This window comes from Harpegnathos saltator, unplaced genomic scaffold (assembly GCF_003227715.2).
Source record: "Harpegnathos saltator strain DR-91 unplaced genomic scaffold, Hsal_v8.6 scaffold104, whole genome shotgun sequence".
NCBI lineage: Eukaryota > Metazoa > Arthropoda > Insecta > Hymenoptera > Formicidae > Harpegnathos > Harpegnathos saltator.
The window spans coordinates 64,523-83,608 of NW_020229878.1; the positions used below are offsets into that span (position 1 = coordinate 64,523).

At 49.0% G+C, this 19,086-nt stretch overlaps 1 protein-coding gene across 9 annotated transcripts in view; it reads right to left on the bottom strand.

Annotated features, from left to right (window-relative positions):
- The window catches only part of EndoA (SH3 domain containing GRB2 like, endophilin-A), a 37,238-nt gene that overhangs the window by 8,021 nt on the left and 10,131 nt on the right, over window positions 1-19,086 (bottom strand). For 6 of the 9 annotated variants that reach the window (XM_019841014.2, XM_025299458.1, XM_019841010.2 and 3 more), the window contains exons 1-6: window positions 17,137-17,329; window positions 13,454-13,564; window positions 2,262-2,330; window positions 1,444-1,660; window positions 581-714; window positions 387-453 (exon numbers count right to left, since the gene is read on the bottom strand). In XM_019841014.2, the coding sequence (XP_019696573.1) occupies window positions 387-453; window positions 581-714; window positions 1,444-1,660; window positions 2,262-2,330; window positions 13,454-13,498 (532 nt within the window). In that variant the 5' untranslated portion in view covers window positions 13,499-13,564; window positions 17,137-17,329. Of the gene's footprint in view, window positions 1-386; window positions 454-580; window positions 715-1,443; window positions 1,661-2,261; window positions 2,331-13,453; window positions 13,565-14,348; window positions 14,416-17,136; window positions 17,784-19,086 lie in introns of those variants that run through there. The other 3 variants (XM_025299480.1, XM_025299483.1, XM_025299476.1) reach the window with 3 other exon arrangements.

The following is a 19,086-nucleotide window of genomic DNA, read 5'->3' on the forward strand; positions in this document are numbered from 1 at the left end:
CAACCCGAGCTTCTGTTCTGCAACTCGAGCCACGAGGATGATGCTGCGCGATCTACACCGGCGACGTCGCGATCCCGATTAGAGTCTCACCCACCGGGCGAAAGTGATTTTTATTTTTCGATCCTTCGAAATCGCGAATGTTCCCTCTACGTATTTGCGTTTTCGCGCACTGCAAGGACACGTGCGGTTGCGGCGTCGCTCGTGCCTGAATAAATCAATAAGAACGCGTACGCGAGAAAGAGCGAGAGAGAGAGAGAGAGAGAGAGAGAGAGAGAGAGAGAGAGAGAGAGAGAGAGAGAGAGAGAGAGAGAGAGAGAGAGAGAGAGAGAGCGAGAGAGAGAGAGGGGGGAGGGAGGGGGAGAGCGTACGGTAGCATGCTCGCGTACCTTTCGCCTGACGTCTTCGTTTGCAATCAAAGTCCAGTCTACGACCTTGCAGTTTCTTCCGGTGATGCTGGAACGAAATTAATAGCGAAAAATATAAGATGGCGCAAGATGATGGGGCGTAAGGTGAGAGAGTATAGCGAACGCGCGACAGAGAATATTGCGGCCGCGGCGCGCAACTTTTCTAATAAGCGTACCATCACTTCCTTGAGATCCTTGGTCTGCAAGTGGTGTAGCGGCTCGAGGAAGTTCTGCTTGATGTTATCGTCCAAAGAATATTTCACGTCGGCCATCTGCTTCATGGCTTCGCCCATCTCGATGAGAGCCTGGGCTGCAGGAATCGATAGAAAAGAGAAAGCTTGAGGGCCGAGGAATTATGCGGTACGTCCTGTCGTATCGATCGATTCTCAACCCTTAGGGCGCGCGCGGGAGGGGGGCCAGCCTAAAGCCTAAAGGCGTCCGGCGAAAGTCTTCACCGCGTGCGAATAGCACGTTCTTGAGTCTCCTCATTTGTTGATATTTTAGAGCGCGGAAATAAGGCATATCGCGACATAACCCCAGCGCTCTCAGCAGTTGACAGCTCTGAAGCGACTTATTAACTCGACTCGACTTAACTTTCTTCACTCTCTCGCGGATTTTTTCTCGCGCGCAATCTCTCGAAGTCAGAAGTCATCTCATCTGAGTTTTATCTCTTCTTCAGATTCTCATGCGACCCCGAGCATTGTCACTCTTTCCTCCCTCGTATCCCCCCGACTCCTCCCGACCGAATCTTAAATTTCGCCGCTTTCGTTCGTAAACGTAGGCATACGCGAATTTAATCCGCAAAACGCAAACGAAATCGAACGCAGGACGAATAATCGGACGTAATTCGCCGAGTTATCTCTGCCGTTTGAGACGTCCATTTATTTCCCCGGCTTGAAGACAAGCAAACGGGAAGAGAATTTTCGCCGCGACAAATTGCCCTGGAGAGGGCAACTTGAGTAGAAGAGAGATTGCCATCGCGCTGGCGAAGGGAGGGCAACGGGAACCGGTTAACGGTTAACTCGTAAATCGCATATACCGAAAATGCTGTCCTCGCCCATTTTCTTGCCGTAGGTGAGCATGCATTCGCCGAGTACACCCTCCGGCTGAGGGTAGGTCGAGGCCTTCGCCTGACCGCTGAGCTTACTGATCCCCTTCACCGCGGCCATCTTCGCTCTCGCGGTTGGATTCGGCTGGAGGAATTCTTTCGTCTTTATCTGCAACTCCTCCACGAGCTCGCAGGTGACGTCTGTTTTCTGCGTGTAACGTTTGCATGTGAAAAACATTTATTGCCGGTTAAGTCGCTCCGCTCCGCTTCGCGGGATCACGTCGAGAGAGATGCCACGGCTAAAACACGGCTGCGACAGCTCAAAACGAAGTCCCGCGAAAGAGAGAGAGAGAGAGAGAGAGAGAGAGAGAGAGAGAGAGAGAGAGAGAGAGAGAGAGAGAGATTTCATTGTCGAGGGGGGCCGGGGGGTATCGAATCGTACCGTGGTACGAGCAAAGCGAAATATCCCGATCGCGCGCGAAGACCGGCTATCATAACTTTTTCAAAGGCTCGTCTTACAACACGCATTTCGCGGGACTTCCCTCCGAAAAGCGCAACGCGCTCTTTGAAGGATGACGCTAAATTGAGAAAATTCACACGGGCTGGGAAAGGGGAGGGAGGAAAGGAAGAGAGATCCGGGAGTAAATATTTGAGCTTAACTCAGCAATAACCTAACCTAACACCGGCGCGGAATGCACGAGTCATTCGCTTTTCGCGACGACCTCGTGAAGAACCGCGCGCGCAGAGCACGCGCGCGGATGTGTAAAAAGTAGCACTTTACGACACACAAAATTCACCCTCAAACTCACCCTTTCCATATCCACGAAGTCGACGTCGAGCTTCGTCCCCTCAGCCCCGCCCATCTTCTCCGTCATATACTGCAAGGAAAATCCATCATTCGGTTACAGTCTAACATAAGCGGAGCACGTCGAGTGCACAACGCGATATTCGTCGACTTCGTTCTCGGAGTGCCCTCGCGTGTCCACGCGATGAGACGCCTAGCTGTTTCAATCGATTAGAAAAATTACATAATGGAAGAATTTTTCAATTACATTATTATTTTTTTATAATTATATCATATATGTACATCTACTACTGCTTTTTTTTTCTTTTCTTTTTTTAGTTAGAAGAAAAACAAGAAGATACAACTGAGGGGAGGACAAAAAAGTCATTATTTTTAGTAAGAATGTTTACAACAACGCTGTTTTCTTCTCGCAACGCATACTCAATTATTGAGCGAGCGCAAAACTTTGGGTGGATCTCGAGATAAAAAAATGAGCCGAGCAAGTTGATCAAGAACCCTGCCCCCCGGCCCCCATTCTACCGAGTGATCGCCATTGTTTTCTATTATCCGTGATATATTGTATATAAGTGCTGTCGCACTGAAACTGGATCGCATCTTTGAGGAAGCAATCAAAACTTTTGTGCTCATTCAATATTTACCCGGGCGTGGCGGCCGGAATTCCCGATAATCAGAAGAATGTCCGATTAATATGCGACACCGTGTTCTATTAAATCGACTTCCTCGAATGTGAGAGCGATGCTGAGAGAACGGCAATGGCATAATCCGAGCTAAGACCGCGCGATCAATGGCGCGCGTGCGGGCCGCGGGAGCGAAGGAAAGAAGAGAAGAGAAGGGAAGAGAAGAGAAGAGAAGAGAAGAGAAGAGAAGAGAAGAGAAGAGAAGAGAAGAGAAGAGAAGAGAAGAGAAGAGAAAGAAGAGAAGAGAAAGAGAAGAGAAGAGAACAGAGAAGAGAAGAGAAGAGAACAGAGAAGAGAAGAGAAGAGAACAGAGAAGAGAAGAGAAGAGAACAGAGAAGAGAAGAGAAGAGAAGAGAACAGAGAAGAGAAGAGAAGAGAAGAGAACAGAGAAGAGAAGAGAAGAGAACAGAGAAGAGAAGAGAAAGAGAAGAGAAGAGAAGAGAAGAGAAGAGAAGAAAGAGAAGAGAAGAGAAAGAAAGAAAAAAAAAAAGAGAAGAGAAGAGAAGAGAACAGAGAAGAGAAGAGAAGAGAAGAGAACAGAGAAGAGAAGAGAAGAGAAGAGAACAGAGAAGAGAAGAGAAGAGAAGAGAACAGAGAAGAGAAGAGAAGAGAACAGAGAAGAGAAGAGAAGAGAAGAGAACAGAGAAGAGAAGAGAAGAGAAGAGAAGAGAAGAGAAGAGAAGAGAAGAGAAGAGAAGAGAATGAAAGAAAGAAGAAGGCAGGAGAGCACGCGCGCGCGGATGCGCGAAGATGGTATCGCGCGCGGATAATCGCGCCGAGGCTCCTCGCAAAGCGGGAGCTCGCTCGCGGTAGAGAGCGAAGGCTCCAGACAAAGAGACGACCCTGACCCATATTTAACGACGACCCACTTTCACGGGGGTGCGCGCAGGGACGTAGCCGTCAGCTCGATAAACGTCATCTCGGGGTAAATTTGACCCACATCGAACGGCTCTCGAGCAATGTGACGCTTCGCACCGGCGAGCCTCGCGTACGAAATGTCGTCCTCGTCCTCGTCCTCGTCCTCGTGCTCGTCCTCGTCCTCGTCGTCAACAAGCGAGGGAGTGGATTATTTCATCGGCGATTCTTCCGTATCGCCCATTAAGAGTGCCTCTATTCCCGGACTCGCAGTAAATCGTGGTAAATTTCACGGTAAGCGTAGCTCACGTAAAAATACAATCGGAAGCCGGCGCCAGCAGCAGCAGCAGCAAACGCGCCGGGAGGAGATTGGAAAACCGATTCGCCGCTCGACGTCGGCGTATTAATAACCGATTCATAATTCTTGCAACGAGAACGGGGAGAGGGACAGGGCTACAAACTCGCCCAACTTGCTCGAGTGGAACTTAAATCCGGAGCGCTCTTGACACACATCGGCTTTAAAGCGCGTCGCCGCGAGCCCCTTTAAACCGAGAAGCAGCGCTGCGCTTTAGCCGATTCAATTCAGGTGTCGATCTAAAGGCAAGGACTAATTGCTCGGCGTCCGGCGCGACCGGCGCGAGGCACCGGAGAACATTGGCGCGATTCTCGCATTCAAATCGAAACTGCCCGCCGAGCGAGCGGGCGCGGGCGCGCTCCTCCGCTCCTCCGCAGGGAGGAAAATTGTTTCCAAATGTTCGCGACTGTAGCTTCATGGCGGGACGGTTGCAGGTCGGGAGAACCATTTTCCTACGTACGTTACTGTACAATGTTGACGGTGATAATTTTACGTGCATATTGGTACGCGCCACCTTTTGTTAGAAAAACGAAGGGGGAACAAGAGGAACAACCCGAGTAACAAAAAATTGTTAGGGCCATCTCCTCACGAAGCCCCCGTAAGGCCCCGTAAGATGAAGCTGAAGGTATAAGGATGCCCTACCACGCCAGACCCCGAGATGGATTTTCTTTAGGAATACCTTTGATTTTACGAAATAACGCTTTAACATGGAAAACTGATGTGGGCGGCCTTAAGGAAAAGGATCTTTCAAGAGGATGCTTCAGATATACAAAATCAGGTTTTGTCATAAAAAAATTCTTCTGTCGTGTACTAACAAGGTTATAAAGAAATCAAGAAATTACGGTCTAAATTTCTTAGAATAAGAAGAACAAATATTTTTACACAAACACAAAATAATAAAAATATTTTACTTGTAAAGCCCTATTAATATTATAAGGTCCCTTATAAGGGACCCCGTTGATATTGCCTTACAATCCGAGAAAGGATCCGTTAAACCATTTGTTACACATCCTTGTCTTTCTATCCCTATACCAAGGCCCGATTAATGTTAGGGAAAAATAATCAGCAGGCCCTGTACCAGTGCTCCATTAATTTTTCTATACTCGGGAAGAAGGACAATGAGACTTTTAGGCTAGATACGATACGAGTTGGAGAATGTCTGTAATTACGGTGACACTATTTGTTCCTCAGTCGAGTCGACTCGCCTCGCAGCCACAGCGTGTGCGACAGCAGCAGGTTGAGGCTGATTGGGATTGCTCGTCCGCAGCGCGCACACGATTATATCCCGCGCTGCGCGCTGCGAAAAGTTCGCGCCGAGGTCGAGGTACTCGCAGCAGGGAAAAATTCGACAGCAAGTCGAAATACCTGGCGAGGAGGGAATTCGGAGGAGATTTCGGATAAATCAGATTGTAGTTTGGAGAAATAATAACGCTGCGAAGTCGGAATATCGGTTTGCTACTGATGAAAGAAGTGCGTAAATGGAGCGCGCTTTAATGTATAAAAATTGCGTAGGATAAATCAAACACACAATGAAGCATCGTGAACGGATGACACCTGATCGACACATATGTGCGTTACAAACCGTATTCATTTATCTGGCGCTTTTCTCTGGTTATTCGGTTATGGAACTTTTGTCGAGCTCTGAAGCGGCCGCTTCAGGAACGTTGTCGCGCGCCGACGCCGACGCAGACGCGAACTTTTACAAGTCTCAATTTTATTCGATCTCTCCGCTTTATTTACGACCGTTCTCCAATTAAATTACGATCAAGTTATCAAGTTTTGTTAGAGGTCGGCACGGAAGTTGGTCCAGCGCGTTTTTCGCCTCGTGTTTTTGGCCTCGTGATTGATAGTAACAAAATAGCGAAGAAGCACGTCGCGCTCTGCGAAAAGATATTGTTAACCTGGAAAGTGGGAGGGAAAGTGGAAGAAAACATACTATAAACATAAAGCAAAAATATCCATGTTAATACCGAGTTAACACTATTTTTATTGGCTGAGAACTACACGGTCGCTGCGATGCGCGTTTCCAAAGCGCGTGTCGAAATCAATCGTACTTTCCGTTGACTCGTTGGATACTGTCGTGAGTACAGTGAGTACAGTGTGCTGAAGTGATAAAAGTGATGAAGATGTAAAGTGTATGAAATGCAGTAATCGATGCGGTGGTGGACGACTGGACTAGCTGTGGAGGCTGGACATTAAATGGGGGGGGGGGGGAGCGTCAATGCCGGGCGAGTGTGCAATTTGATCGTCACGTAAAGCGTCTCGCAAAGTTTGTGTACTCTCGGCAGGCTATCAAAAAAAGAAAAGAAAAGAAAAAGAAACGTGAGAAAAATATGGAGGCGTCGACGACGTCGATGACGCGTCCAGCGCGTGCATAATTATTAATTATTAATATTAATGAAATCATTATTCGTAAAGTATAACAATTACCACTCTACAGTTATCGACAATTGCAAACGCCCCGAATTGATCATCGCCGATCAACAGAGTAGAATCGCTAATTAATACGTACGTCATTCATACGGCGTTCACAGCACACACAGAGAATAGGTCCGGGCGACCGGCTGTGTGTGTGTGTGTGTGTGTGTGTGTGTGTGTGTGTGTGTGTGTGTGTGTGTGTGTGTGTGTGTGTGTGTGTGTGTGTGTGTGTGTGATTACCTCAGTCACGAGCAACAAAATGCGAATGTGTCGAATTATAGGCCGTCTAAGCTCAAACGGGCGAACGGGCCGAACAACTTTCTTCTCTGTGTATGTTTTATCTGCCGTCGCTCTCCGGTGCGGTAGATAATGTTATTTTAATTGTTAATCGTCGAACTCCGCGGCCGCGCTCCTCGCGCGGATGATTCATCTGCCGAGTGGTGGAAATGAGATCACTGCGGCGATCCAACGAATTTTCGCGAGTCCCCAATAAAACACAAGCACTTAAATATCCCTCGACGACGAGCGGTAGTAGTGACTACACGCGTAGGCGTAGGCGATGCAGCGGCGGCGGCGGAGGTTGTTATCAAGAGCCGAGGGAGGACGCGACCTTTGTTAAGCGTATCGCGCGCGCACAAACAGGACCGCATTTCAGGCGCACACGGGAGAGGTAGGTAGGTAGGTAGGTAGGTAGGTAGGTAGGTAGGTAGGTAGGTAGGTAGGTAGGTAGGTAGGTAGGTAGGTAGGAGGATGCGGAAAAGCGAGCGTACTCTCCGTATGAACCGCGCACACGGTCGATCGGCCTCTACATCATCGGCGAGTTTCCCGACGTCGGGGAAGCGTCGTGTAAAAATATCCGTTCGTCGATAACGACGATGAACAGGACATCCGCGATATTGCGAACCGCGGCGCGGCGCGGGCCCGTTCGCACTTGGAAAGGCGACTTGGAGAGGCCGCTTACATCTCTTATTTATGTTATGTTATATAAAGCGAGAGCGCGCAATTACAGCGCGGAAAGAGCGAATAACGTTGCGCTCGGTTTGCCGGCTCTTCGAGCGCGAAATATGGAATACGCGCACGCGGAAACAGAAAATCGGTTGAATTAATGCCGTGTAACTTTGAGTAGTTATCTACCGCGATACACCTCGATATTTTCAATTTAAATTATACACGCGTATACGGCTATTGTATTCCATTTACCTTTCTCTCAATTCAATAACCTTTCAGTTCCGTTAAACTTTTCATTGATTCACAATAAATTCCGTAACTTTTCAATTCAAACGGTTGACTTCAAACCGCGGTCTCTTTTTTTCTTTTTTGTTTTTTTTTGTTCTTTATAAAATCTTTAGGAACTGTAAATTTGTTATTCATTGTTCATTTCACACATCTGAAGGTTTCATGTTACGTAATCTTGTTACTCTCGCGAAAAAAATTGAACTATAGAGGGTTAATAATGCGACAAATGGACGAACCAATCGCGTCTCGGTCGAGGGAAACGGAGAACTTGTTTCTATGAGTTAGACTCGGTCCTAAGAAGCGGATGTTCTATTTCTGTGTCAGCGCGTACATGCACTGCACGAGACATGTTCTGCTTGAGAAAAGAGAATAGAATTTCGGTATCTTACAAATCAAATTTTATCCTAAGAACGGGAAATCCTGTTTTCGAATTAACGCGACAATAAACGAGCGCATTCTGATTGAAGAAAAAAAGAAGAAGAAGAAGAAGAAGAGAACAGAATTTCCTATTCTGATGAAAGTTCCAAGTTGGATCGTAAAGCAGTAGGAATTTTACGTCTTCGGATAACGAATTTCCGGCTCGGCTTCGTTGGCAACATCCGAAATAAATCCACAGAAATAAAAACAAGATTCAGCTCCTCCGCGGAAGCCGGAAGCCAAACTCAGCATTTCCCCGCGCATAGCGTGGAAGCTTGCGAATATCAGGCGACACACACGATACGGAAGTTTCCGACAGTATTTAGTACAGTATTACGTACAATGAGAATATGCGGAGAGCGAAGGGAGCGAAATGTCACCCCTGTAGCATATTTCATTTGAAGTGAAATGATAGCCGGAAGTGTGCTGAGTACGATTTACACGTCTCACCGGACACCGGTCCGGTGTCCGGTGAGAGTGCGCGGAAAGCTCGAATCAGACGATCCAATTGTCGAAGATCACGTCGTCGCACGCAACGCGACGTTGCGTCGTGTATTTTTCGTGCCGCTTTGTCCAGTGCGGCCCAATGTGGCCGTACAATCGATTTTTCAAATGCAATTAACCGTAGTACCTTATACGTAATTCAATGGGGACGCGGTAGTATCGGGCGTCGCTGCTCACGTCGCGGGCGGCATACGTCCAACGTGCTAAAGGTCAAACCCATCGTCGTCGCCGTCGCGAATTTTCGGTGGGGGGCGCGGAGCTCGTGGCGAAGCCGACGGCGCGGCGGGGGTTGATCGATAGCTTACAGATATAAAATCGGCCGCTACACAATGGGCGAGCTCCCGCGAGCAACAATTCGCATTGTTGGCCCACGCTCGCGCGCGTCGCTCGCACTTCTCGCAGAGAGCGAACTTTCGCCGCTCGACTCGAGCCGCGCGCATTTGGCATTTGGCATTTGGCGAGCAGGCTCCGGTGAGCGGCGGCGGCAGCGGCGGCGGCGGCGGCGGCGGTGGCGGCGGCAATTAAGCCCATGAGAACATGAACCGCCATTGCGGCGGCTGATAGGAAGCGCACTCGTTAGGAAGCTTATTAAAGCCTGCACGATGTCCACGTTCCGCCACGCTCACATTCGGTGTGAGGAAGTCGCGAGAAACGGGGCAACGTGACAACGTTCGACAATCGCGGTTCGAACCCGAGCAAAAAATTGTTAGGGCTATCCTCATGAAACATAAGGCTCCGGATAAGGTTGAAAAGTAGGATGCCCTAAAAAGGGATGCGCTTCATTATATATATATATATATATGTATACACATGCCACATCAGCCCCAAGATGGATCTTTTAGGGATACCTCAGATTTTACAAAATAAGGCTTTGATAAGGAAAACTGATGAGAGCCTTAGGAGGATCTTTTAAGAGGGTGCTTTACAGATATACAAAATCAAGTTTTGTTATAGAAAATTAATAAGATATGAATCGTGTTGAGTGTAAAATTGTCATAGTTTGGTATTGTTTTAGTAGGTACATTCTCTATCTGTTTCTTTTGAAGATTTTTTAATTATACCGCAATTAAAAATAAATTTTATTAGTTTTATTAGTTGCCATATTCATTGGTCTCTTCCAAGGATTTCTCTAGTATTGTCTTCGTTTTGAGATGCAGCAAACTTCAATAAAAATAGCAGCAGGATTTTTATGTGTAAAGAATGCTATGCCCATATTTCCTTGTGAAGTATACTTTTAAAATAAAAGATTCTTGTTGTATACTAACAAGGTTATAAAGAACTAAAGAAATAAAGAAAATCTAAATTTCTTGGAATGAAAAGAAGGAATATTTTCACTCGAGCAATAATAAAAGTATATTGCCTTATAATGAAAGTATGAGTACCCGTTGAAGGGCCATTTTGTTAGGACATCTTGTAGTAGCCCTTGTCTTTCTATCCTGTATAGCCCTTAGAGACCTATGTGAAGTTAGCCCCCGACTTAAAAAAAAAAATTTTTTTTTTAATAAAATTGCGCCAAATCGTTTGTAGAAATATGTAGTGAAAGACTTTTCGTTTGTAGTTAAAAAATAAAAGAGTTACGAGGGGTTGAAAAAATGGTCAGCCCCCCAAAATGGGGGGCTGACTTAAAACCTGACCTAATCAAAGCCAAATCGTTTGTAGAAATATGTAGTGACAGAATTTTCGTTTGCAGTTGACCAGGAAAAAAGTTACAACCCCTTAAGTTCTAAGGGTAGCTATTCCCGCCCCGTCGTGGGGACTGACTTGAAACCGGTCCTAATCGACGCTAATAGGTTTGTAGAAATATGTAGTGAAAGAATTTTCGTTTGTAGTTGTCCAGTATAGAAATGGCAGCAATTTTTGTAATAGGGGTGTTTGTATTTTCAACCCTATCAGGGGGGCTGCGTTCTAAACCGACTAAATCGAAGCCACATAATGCGTAGACGTTTGTAGTGAAGGAATTTTCGTTTGTAGTTGTCTAAAATAGAAATGGCAGCAATTATAGTGTGAAGGGTGGATGTTTCTTCAACCCCATCGGGGGGGGCTGCGTCCTAAACCGACTAAGTCGCATGTTTATCGCGGACTCATTTCGCGCACCATGTGCGCGTGTGTCCAGCCGATTCGTCGAGTGCGTTTCCCTCAACAATTAACAATCGCTCGCTTAATCAGCCCACTCTCGCCAGCCGCTGAGCGCACCGCTGGAACATTGCTCGTCATCCTGAGATTAAATGCCGCAGGACGACATAGGTCGCTGATACCAGAGTATGTTGGACGCTTTGGTCCAGCGATAACTGCTATCAGCTGCATTGCCGGTTCCAATTTTTATCACGATGATACTTCACCGAGTGGACTTTCCGAAAGTCCGTTGTCCGCGTCAGCCCAAGTAAGTATAATATTTCACGCGAGCGCCTATTATTATATAGACGAAACACACTGATCTCTAATTTCATGTAATAAAATATAAACTGAGCAGCTGGGTAATGACGCGATCGAACAGAACTTCGGGAGCGGAATTTCAGAGAAATCTAGCCGGCAAAGAATTTCGTCATAATCTCGTCGCCGAGCCGACGAAATTCACCCACCCACTCGCGCTCGCGCGTTCGCTCTCGAATCTCGCGACGGAGAACGAGCGATCATTGCGAAACATGAGCCCGATGACCCGCCGGAGAGAATCCGATCGCATTAGGCGGACGTGCGTGTACAATATCTAGGCGCTATCTAGGCGGCGTGTAATTCCATTAGGGCGCCGTGCATTCCGCGGCGCGGCGCGACGCGGCGCGGCGCGGCCGAAAGTTCGCGACGCCCGCGCCGCGGCTGGATTCGCTCCAAGTAGTAACGCATCGCCGGTAATTGGCGTATAATGCAGCCTAATATACGAGCGCCGTCGTAATGCGGTCGATTAAACTTTCAACGATACAACAGAACTCGCTCGCAGCTATCGCGTGAATCGCGCGTGAATCCAGCATCCATTTGCCGACGCGACGCGGTGTTCCCTTTCGCGCTCGATTACGCGCGTAAGCGTAATCGAATCGATGGCGCACGACAGGCGTAGACACAGCCAGGAGAGACATAAGCACGCGCGATCGCGATATCGCGACGTCGACGTCGACGTCGACGGAGGCGAAGGCGAAGGCGAAGGCGAAGAGAGATCTCGCACCTGCTCTCTGAATCTGTCAGGCGACGAGATCTCTCGCTCGAAAGGGGCCCACTCGAAAGAATGCTCCACTGGGAATTCGCTGGGAACGTATGCAAAAATTCGGAATCGCATGAGCGAATGTTTCGCTCAAATTTAAAAGTAACAGTTTCAGTCGATTAGAATGAATTTGCTTCCAGACTTGGTTCGCGCCGAATATCGCGCGCGAATTTCCCGAAGTAGAGAATAGAGAAATAAGACTCTGGCCTGATCTTAACGGCCTGATTATTTTTCCCTAACATTAATCGGGGGCCCTGGTAGAAATAGAAAGAGGACAAAGACCCTACAAGATGTGTAGCAAGCAAATGGTTGAACGGGTTCTTATAAGGCAGTATTATAAGTTAATATCTATTAATATTAATGGGGCCTTATAAGGAGATATTTTTTAAAATATTATTATTATTATCGCTTGAATAAAAATATCTTCCTTCTGTTTTAATTCCACGAAATAAATTCAGACTGTAATTTCTTTGTAATCTTGTTAGTGTATACAACAAGAATTTTTTTTTAAATATAGCATACTTTACTTTAATAAAATACAGCACTCTTTACTCACATACAAATCCCGCTGCTGTTTTGCGTACCAAAGTTTGCTGCATTTTGCAAAACGAAGGCAATACTATCCTCGGATAGTAAATCCTCGGAAGAGACTAATGAATATGGCAACTGATAAAATTAATAAAATTTGTCTTTAATTGTGGTATAATTAAAAAATCTTTAAAAGAATCAGATAGAGAGCGTACCTACCTACTAAAGCAATACTAAACTATGACGTACGTTTTTATCGCACGCTTCAGATCTTATTAATTTTCTATAGCAGAACTTGATTTTGTATATCTAAGGCATACTTAAAAGGCATCTTAAAAGGCCGCTCACTTCAGTTTTCCATGTCAAATTATTTCGTTATTTCGTAAAATCTAAGGCATCCCTAAAAAATCCTGAGGCTCTTCTCTGAGCTTTCCTTGTCAAAAGCTTATTATTTCGTGAAATCTAACTAAGGTGTCCCTAAAAGATCCATCTCGCAGCCTGATGTGGTAATAATGAGGGATCTACTTTTTAAGTAGGCATCCTACTTTCGGCCTTATCGGGGCCTTATGCTTCGCAAGGATGGCCCTAACTTTTTTGCCCTAATTTTTGCTCGGCTCACTCTTCAACTTTGAATAAAAATATTCGCACGACATTCCAGAGTGGAAGAATTAGTGCTGGGTACGAACAGTCGCCCGAAGGAATCGCACTCGAAGCTTCCTTCGTCGGCTGTGTCACCAGCTCGCCAACAACTTTACTTGGAAGAATTCAGAGACTACAAGACGGAGGAGAAAGATGGCTTGAACGAACGTGACTAGGTAAATGAATCGACCGTGTTTTGGTCGAAGGCAAAGGTCCTGACTCCTGCGAGCGAAATTCTGCTGAGAATCGCGTCCGATCCGAGCAATCGAAGCGTTTTTCCTCCGCGAACATCTTCCGAGTGGCGATTGGTTGCGATCGCGCGACCAGCATGTGGGACCCAAGTGGAGATCCACGGTCAGCTGGATGGTCAGCCTTACCTGATTCGCCTTGTTGATCTGCTTCTTGAGCCCGGCGAACGCCATGGTGTCGTGCTGTCGTGCTGTCTCACCGCTTGGCTGGATCACGCTGGATCGAATCTCGCCCCGCAACTGCAACAAGCGCAAACAGAGAAACGCGAGAGATAAAATAAAAATGTTAGATCGGCTGAGAAAACGAGCGCAAGTGGGGAGAGAAGTACGCGCGCCGGGAAGGAAAATGAGCGAAGAAGAGCGATTCCCGGTAAACAGGAGGACGCCGCGGATGCCGGATTTATGATATCGCGTCGTGCGCGACTCGAACGACCAGCGCGGCAGCACGGCTGGCCGTTCGCCAAGGCAAACGGATGATTTTCAATGTTATCGATCGCCCGTGTTTTCTAGCATCGTGAGACTCGGCCGCTCTGATGTAACTCGGCCGGCTCTACATCGCTCCGCGTGCGGCTGCTAGCGTGCGCAGCGAGTACGCTTTCGCGTGCGCGCCCGCGCCCGCGCCCGCGCCTGTGATCTCATACACACGAAGCCATATCGCGACGTATGCGACGCGATGACCTCTCTTAACAGGCTCTAATGAGAGCAAATAATGCGTACTCTCTCTCTTATTAGTGGCGGCCGACGTGAACATCGATCGGGGGGTGGTTCTAGCTCGCGCGAGCCTCCAGAGTGCGCGACGAGCAAAACGCGAATTCTCTGGCTCTGTGAGAAGCGCGAAAGCAGATGATCCGCGCGCAGGACGAGTCTGCGAAGATTCGCGAGATTGTGCAAATTTTGGGCCGGTTGTTCCAACCACCCGGCAAGCCAAATCATACGTCTGTCTTTGTCCAAGTTGAAGGAAAAACAAAGACAAACGATAATAAATAAATATATATATATATGATTCAACTATGAGTTAACTTACCAAAAAGTTGGAACAACCGGCCTTTTGCCGTTGGATTTCTTCACGTTTGTTAGACTCCTCTCTCTCTCTCTCTCTCTCTCTCTCTCTCTCACTCTCTCTCTCACACTCTCTCCCTCTCTCCCACACTCTCCCACACTCTCCCACACCCTCTCTCCACACTCTCTCTCACACTCTCTCTCACACTCTCTCTCACACTCTCTCTCACACTCTCTCTCACACTCTCTCTCACACTCTCTCTCACCCACTCTCTGCTCACACTCTCTCTCACACACTCTCTCTCACACTCTCTCTCTCACACTCTCTACTCACACACTCTCTCTCACACTCTCTCTCACACTCTCTCTCACACCTCTCTCTCACCACTCTCTCTCACACTCTCTCTCACACTCTCTCTCACACTCTCTCTCACACTCTCTCTCACCACTCTCTCTCACACTCTCTCTCACACTCTCTCTCACACTCTTCTCCACACTCTCTCTCACACTCTCTCTCCACACTCTCTCTCACACTCTCTCTCACACTCTCTCTCACACTCTCTCTCACACTCTCTCTCACACTCTCTCTCACCACTCTCTCTCTCACAACACTCTCTCTCACCACTCTCTCTCACATCTTCTCTCTCACACTCTCTCTCACACTCTCTCTCACACTCTCTCTCACACTCTCTCTCACACTCTCTCTCACACTCTCTCTCACACTCTCTCCTCACACTCTCTCTCACACTCTCTCTCACACTCTCTCTCACACTCTCTCTCACACTCTCTCTCTTCACACTCCTCTCACATCTCTCTCACACTCTCTCTCACACTCTCTCTCACACTCTCTCTCCCACTCTCTCTCCCACTCTCTCTCACACTCTCTCTCACACTCTCTCTCACACTCTCTCTCACACTCTCTCTCACACTCTCTCTCACATCTCTCTCCTCACCACTCTCTCTCACACTCTCTCTCACACTCTCTCTCACACTCCTCTCTCCACCACCTCTCTCTCACACTCTCTCTCCACACTCCTCTCTCACAACTCTCTCTCACACTCTCTCTCACACTCTCTCTCACACTCTCTCTCACACTCTCTCTCACACTCTCTCTCACACTCTCTCTCACCACTCTCTCTCACCACTCCTCTCACACTCTCTCTCACACTCTCTCTCACACTCTCTCTCACCACTCTCTCTCACACTCTCTCTCTCACCTCTCTTCTCACACTCTCTCTCACACTCTCTCTCACACTCTCTCTCACACTCTCTCTCACACTCTCTCTCACACTCTCTCTCACACTCCTCTCTCACACTCTCTCTCACACTCTCTCCACCACTCTCTCTCCACCCTCTCTCTCACACTCTCTCTCACACTCTCTCTCACACTCTCTCTCACACTCTCTCTCACACTCTCTCTCACACTCTCTCTCTCTCTCTCTCTCTCTCTCTCTCTCTCTCTCTCTCTCTCTCTCTCTCTCTCTCTCTCTCTCTCTCTCTCTCTCTCTCTCTCTCTCTCTCTCTCTTCTCTCCTCTCTCTCTCTCTCTCTCTCTCTCTCTCTCTCTCTCTCTCTCTCTCTCCTCTCTCTCTCTTCTCTCTCTCTCTCTCTCTCTCTCTCTCTCTCTCTCTCTCTCTCTCTCTCTCTCTCTCTCTCTCTCTCTCTCTCTCTCTCTCTCTCTCTCTCCTCTCTCTCTCTCTCTCTCTCTCTCTCTCTCTCTCTCTCTCTCTCTCTCTCTCTCTCTCTCTCTCTCTCTCTCTCTCTCTCTCTCTCTCTCTCTCCTCTCTCTTCTCTCTCTCTCTCTCTCTCTCTCTCTCTCTCTCTCTCTCTCTCTCTCTCCTCTCTCTCTCTCTCTCTCCTCTCTCTCTCTCTCTCTCTCTCTCTCTCTCTCTCTCTCTCTCTCCCGATGCCCGATTCGCGTGTCTCTCGCTGAAAGTCGAAGCCGAGAGTCCGTTCCAAGGTTGTCACATGTTTCTTCCAACTTTCGTCGAACGGAACGTACGAGAGAGGAGGAACTGTGCGTGTTGAAGCACGTCATGAAGCATGGACGCGGGGGTACGTTAATTACGCCGGCGGGTTTAATCCGCAAAGAGCCGACGCGAAGAGCACGGTTCGGTTACGCCATCGGCCATCGGCCATCGATCGCCAAAGTGTCAGGCGACCGAGAGGATGACTTTCGGAGCGAGCTCCGACTAAACCGATTAACCGGCGGAACTTCCAACCAACTACTACTACTAATTTGTCGACCAATAATGAGCAAAAAGTTGACGATTTTGCAGAGCCGCCGCATTGGCAGAGCGGAACTGGGCGGTCAACGGTCAATTTCGAGTCAACGGAGAGCGCGAGAGAATCCGCTTCGCGCGCTATCCCGACAACTCGTCCCGACAACACGACGCATACCGTCTCTCCTGTTCTCCACGTCGGCGACGTCCGCCGGCTTAAAATTAATAATCATCGCCGATCGCGCCGAATGAATTAATAATCAGAATTTAACGAAAGTCACTTCGACTTAATGAGAGCGAGAGCGGCGACGTTGTCTTATTAATGTGAGGCGAGCGGCGCGCACCGATCGATTAATGGAATAATAAAAGAGTTCTCTATCAGACGGTCGCGAGATCTGACGTATATATAACTGACGTGCTCGCGAGGATATAGCGAGCGAGGCTGGGCTCCATCGATGGTGAGCGCCTGGATGGAAAATAAGCGACAACGACTGAATTTCGCGAGCGACAGTCTCGGAATCCGCGATCGATCGATCCGCCATCGCGTGTGTCGCGACGCGATCAAATGCAAATAACATATTAAATATATTACCGTGAATGACCGACAGATGCCTCTCGCGGAAGAAGCGACGACGCGGTCTCTCTGGTGAATCCCCGAACGCGCACGCGAGCTCAGGGAAGATAGAAGAAACGGCGAGGAGAGGAAGCGCTCTACATGCAAGCATGGAGTCCATAATTGATCCGACGCGAGTTCCCGTCGACGGTGTCGCAAAGGTCGCCGGAATCTGCGGTAATTAATTGCTCATCCCAGCGTATCCCAGAGTCAAAGGTAAGAGCCACGCCGCGCCGCGGCGACTGCGAGGCTTTTCGTCGTGACCTGCGCGAGGAGCCGCCGATCGACGACAGACCTCCTCCCCTGAATGGCCGAGCCTCGCGCAATTGAGGTTTCTGTTAACGAGCCGACTCCCTCTCTCTTTATGTGTGTATGTGTGTGTGTATGTGTTCTCTTTCCCTCTGTCATCGTCCTCGAAACAGGCGCAAACGAATTCCGGTAACGAGGACAAGCACGGCGCGCGGCGGCGCGGCGCACACGACGAGATTCTCGGCGCGCCCTGGAGTGCCGTCCGTGCTCGTCCGTCGCTCGTGCGACGTAACATCGGGATGCAACCGGTAGGTAAGGCGCGCGCGCACACTAATTAACGCGCGGCCTGGGTCCCACGGCGCTAATGACCACCACCGCGCGGAGGCTAGCCCAGCTACGAGCGTAATGATCGCTGTGGGCGCTATATATATATATATATATATATATATATATATATATATATAAGAAGGTCGACGATTTGATTGCGAGCCGATCGCGTGCGAGGCCGAGGAAGGGGAGGCGAGTCGGGCACTCCGAAAACGAGGCTCGAGAGCGCTCACGAGAAGAGATGCATGGAGATCACCGATAGCTACGAACGCTATAGCGACGCTATAAGTATAGCGCTGATTATTCGCCGCGACAATTGGCGGCTTTGCGCCCGCGCCGGTTGAAGCCGACCTGAAGAAGACAATCAATTCCGATCTAAGCGGAAAAGGAACATTAATAGCGAACTAAATCTGAACGAAGAGATGAGAAAGACGGCGCGGGCGCAGCGCTACGCCATCGGCCATCGGCCGCCGAAATGTCAAGACTGACTGATTGTGAATCGAGGCGGCGCGCGCGCGCGGGCGGGCGGGCGGGCGACGAGGAGCTCTCTTCAAACGGGGCGACCGACGCCGACGACGGCCCCGTATATCGATCGATTGATACGTTACAACGACAGAAGGGCTCTGCGGAATCTACGAGGGTGATGCGACTCCGCGGAGTCGGCGGAGTCATCGCGAGTGCGCGTCGCAGCAGTTGCCATTCTACGCCTACTCGAGTTCCGCGCCGAGTTCCGGCGACTGCGATAACGATGGTGCTTTACCACGTCAAGCTACGATAGGAAACACTATCGCTGAGGAAGCGGCCAAGAGAGATAATTGTCGGCGAAGAGTAACGGAGGTGGAGGATATTATCGCGTCGTCGAATTCGACTGGGGATCGCGGTCGATAACGCGGTCCCGGGCGCTTCGTGAGAAAAAAGGAAGGCGGGATGGGAGGGAGGGAGGGAGGGAGGGAGGGAGGGAGGGGGGAGAGAGAGAGAGAGAGAGAGAGAGAGAGAGAGAGAGAGAGAGAGAATCGATCGCCAGTCGGCAGCATCCAGCAGCACCGCATCATCCCCGTCGTGCGCGAATGTGCCGAGGACGGGTTGCCGACGAACGATCGCATCTCGTTGTCTCGCTCTTCGGGGATGACGCGACTCGTCGCGTCACGGCTTCTCTGTCGCGAGGCGGAGGAGAAGAGCGGCTAAATAATCACGAATACAAGGGGATGCGCGTGATCGGTCGGCCCTCTCACTTCTGGCTGCGAACACGGAGAGCCCCAGCAACTGGCAAACCGGATGCACCCCCTAAAACGATCTCTCTCTCTTTGCCTGCTCGTTCGCACCGACGTCGCTCACGACGTGAACGACGGTCGC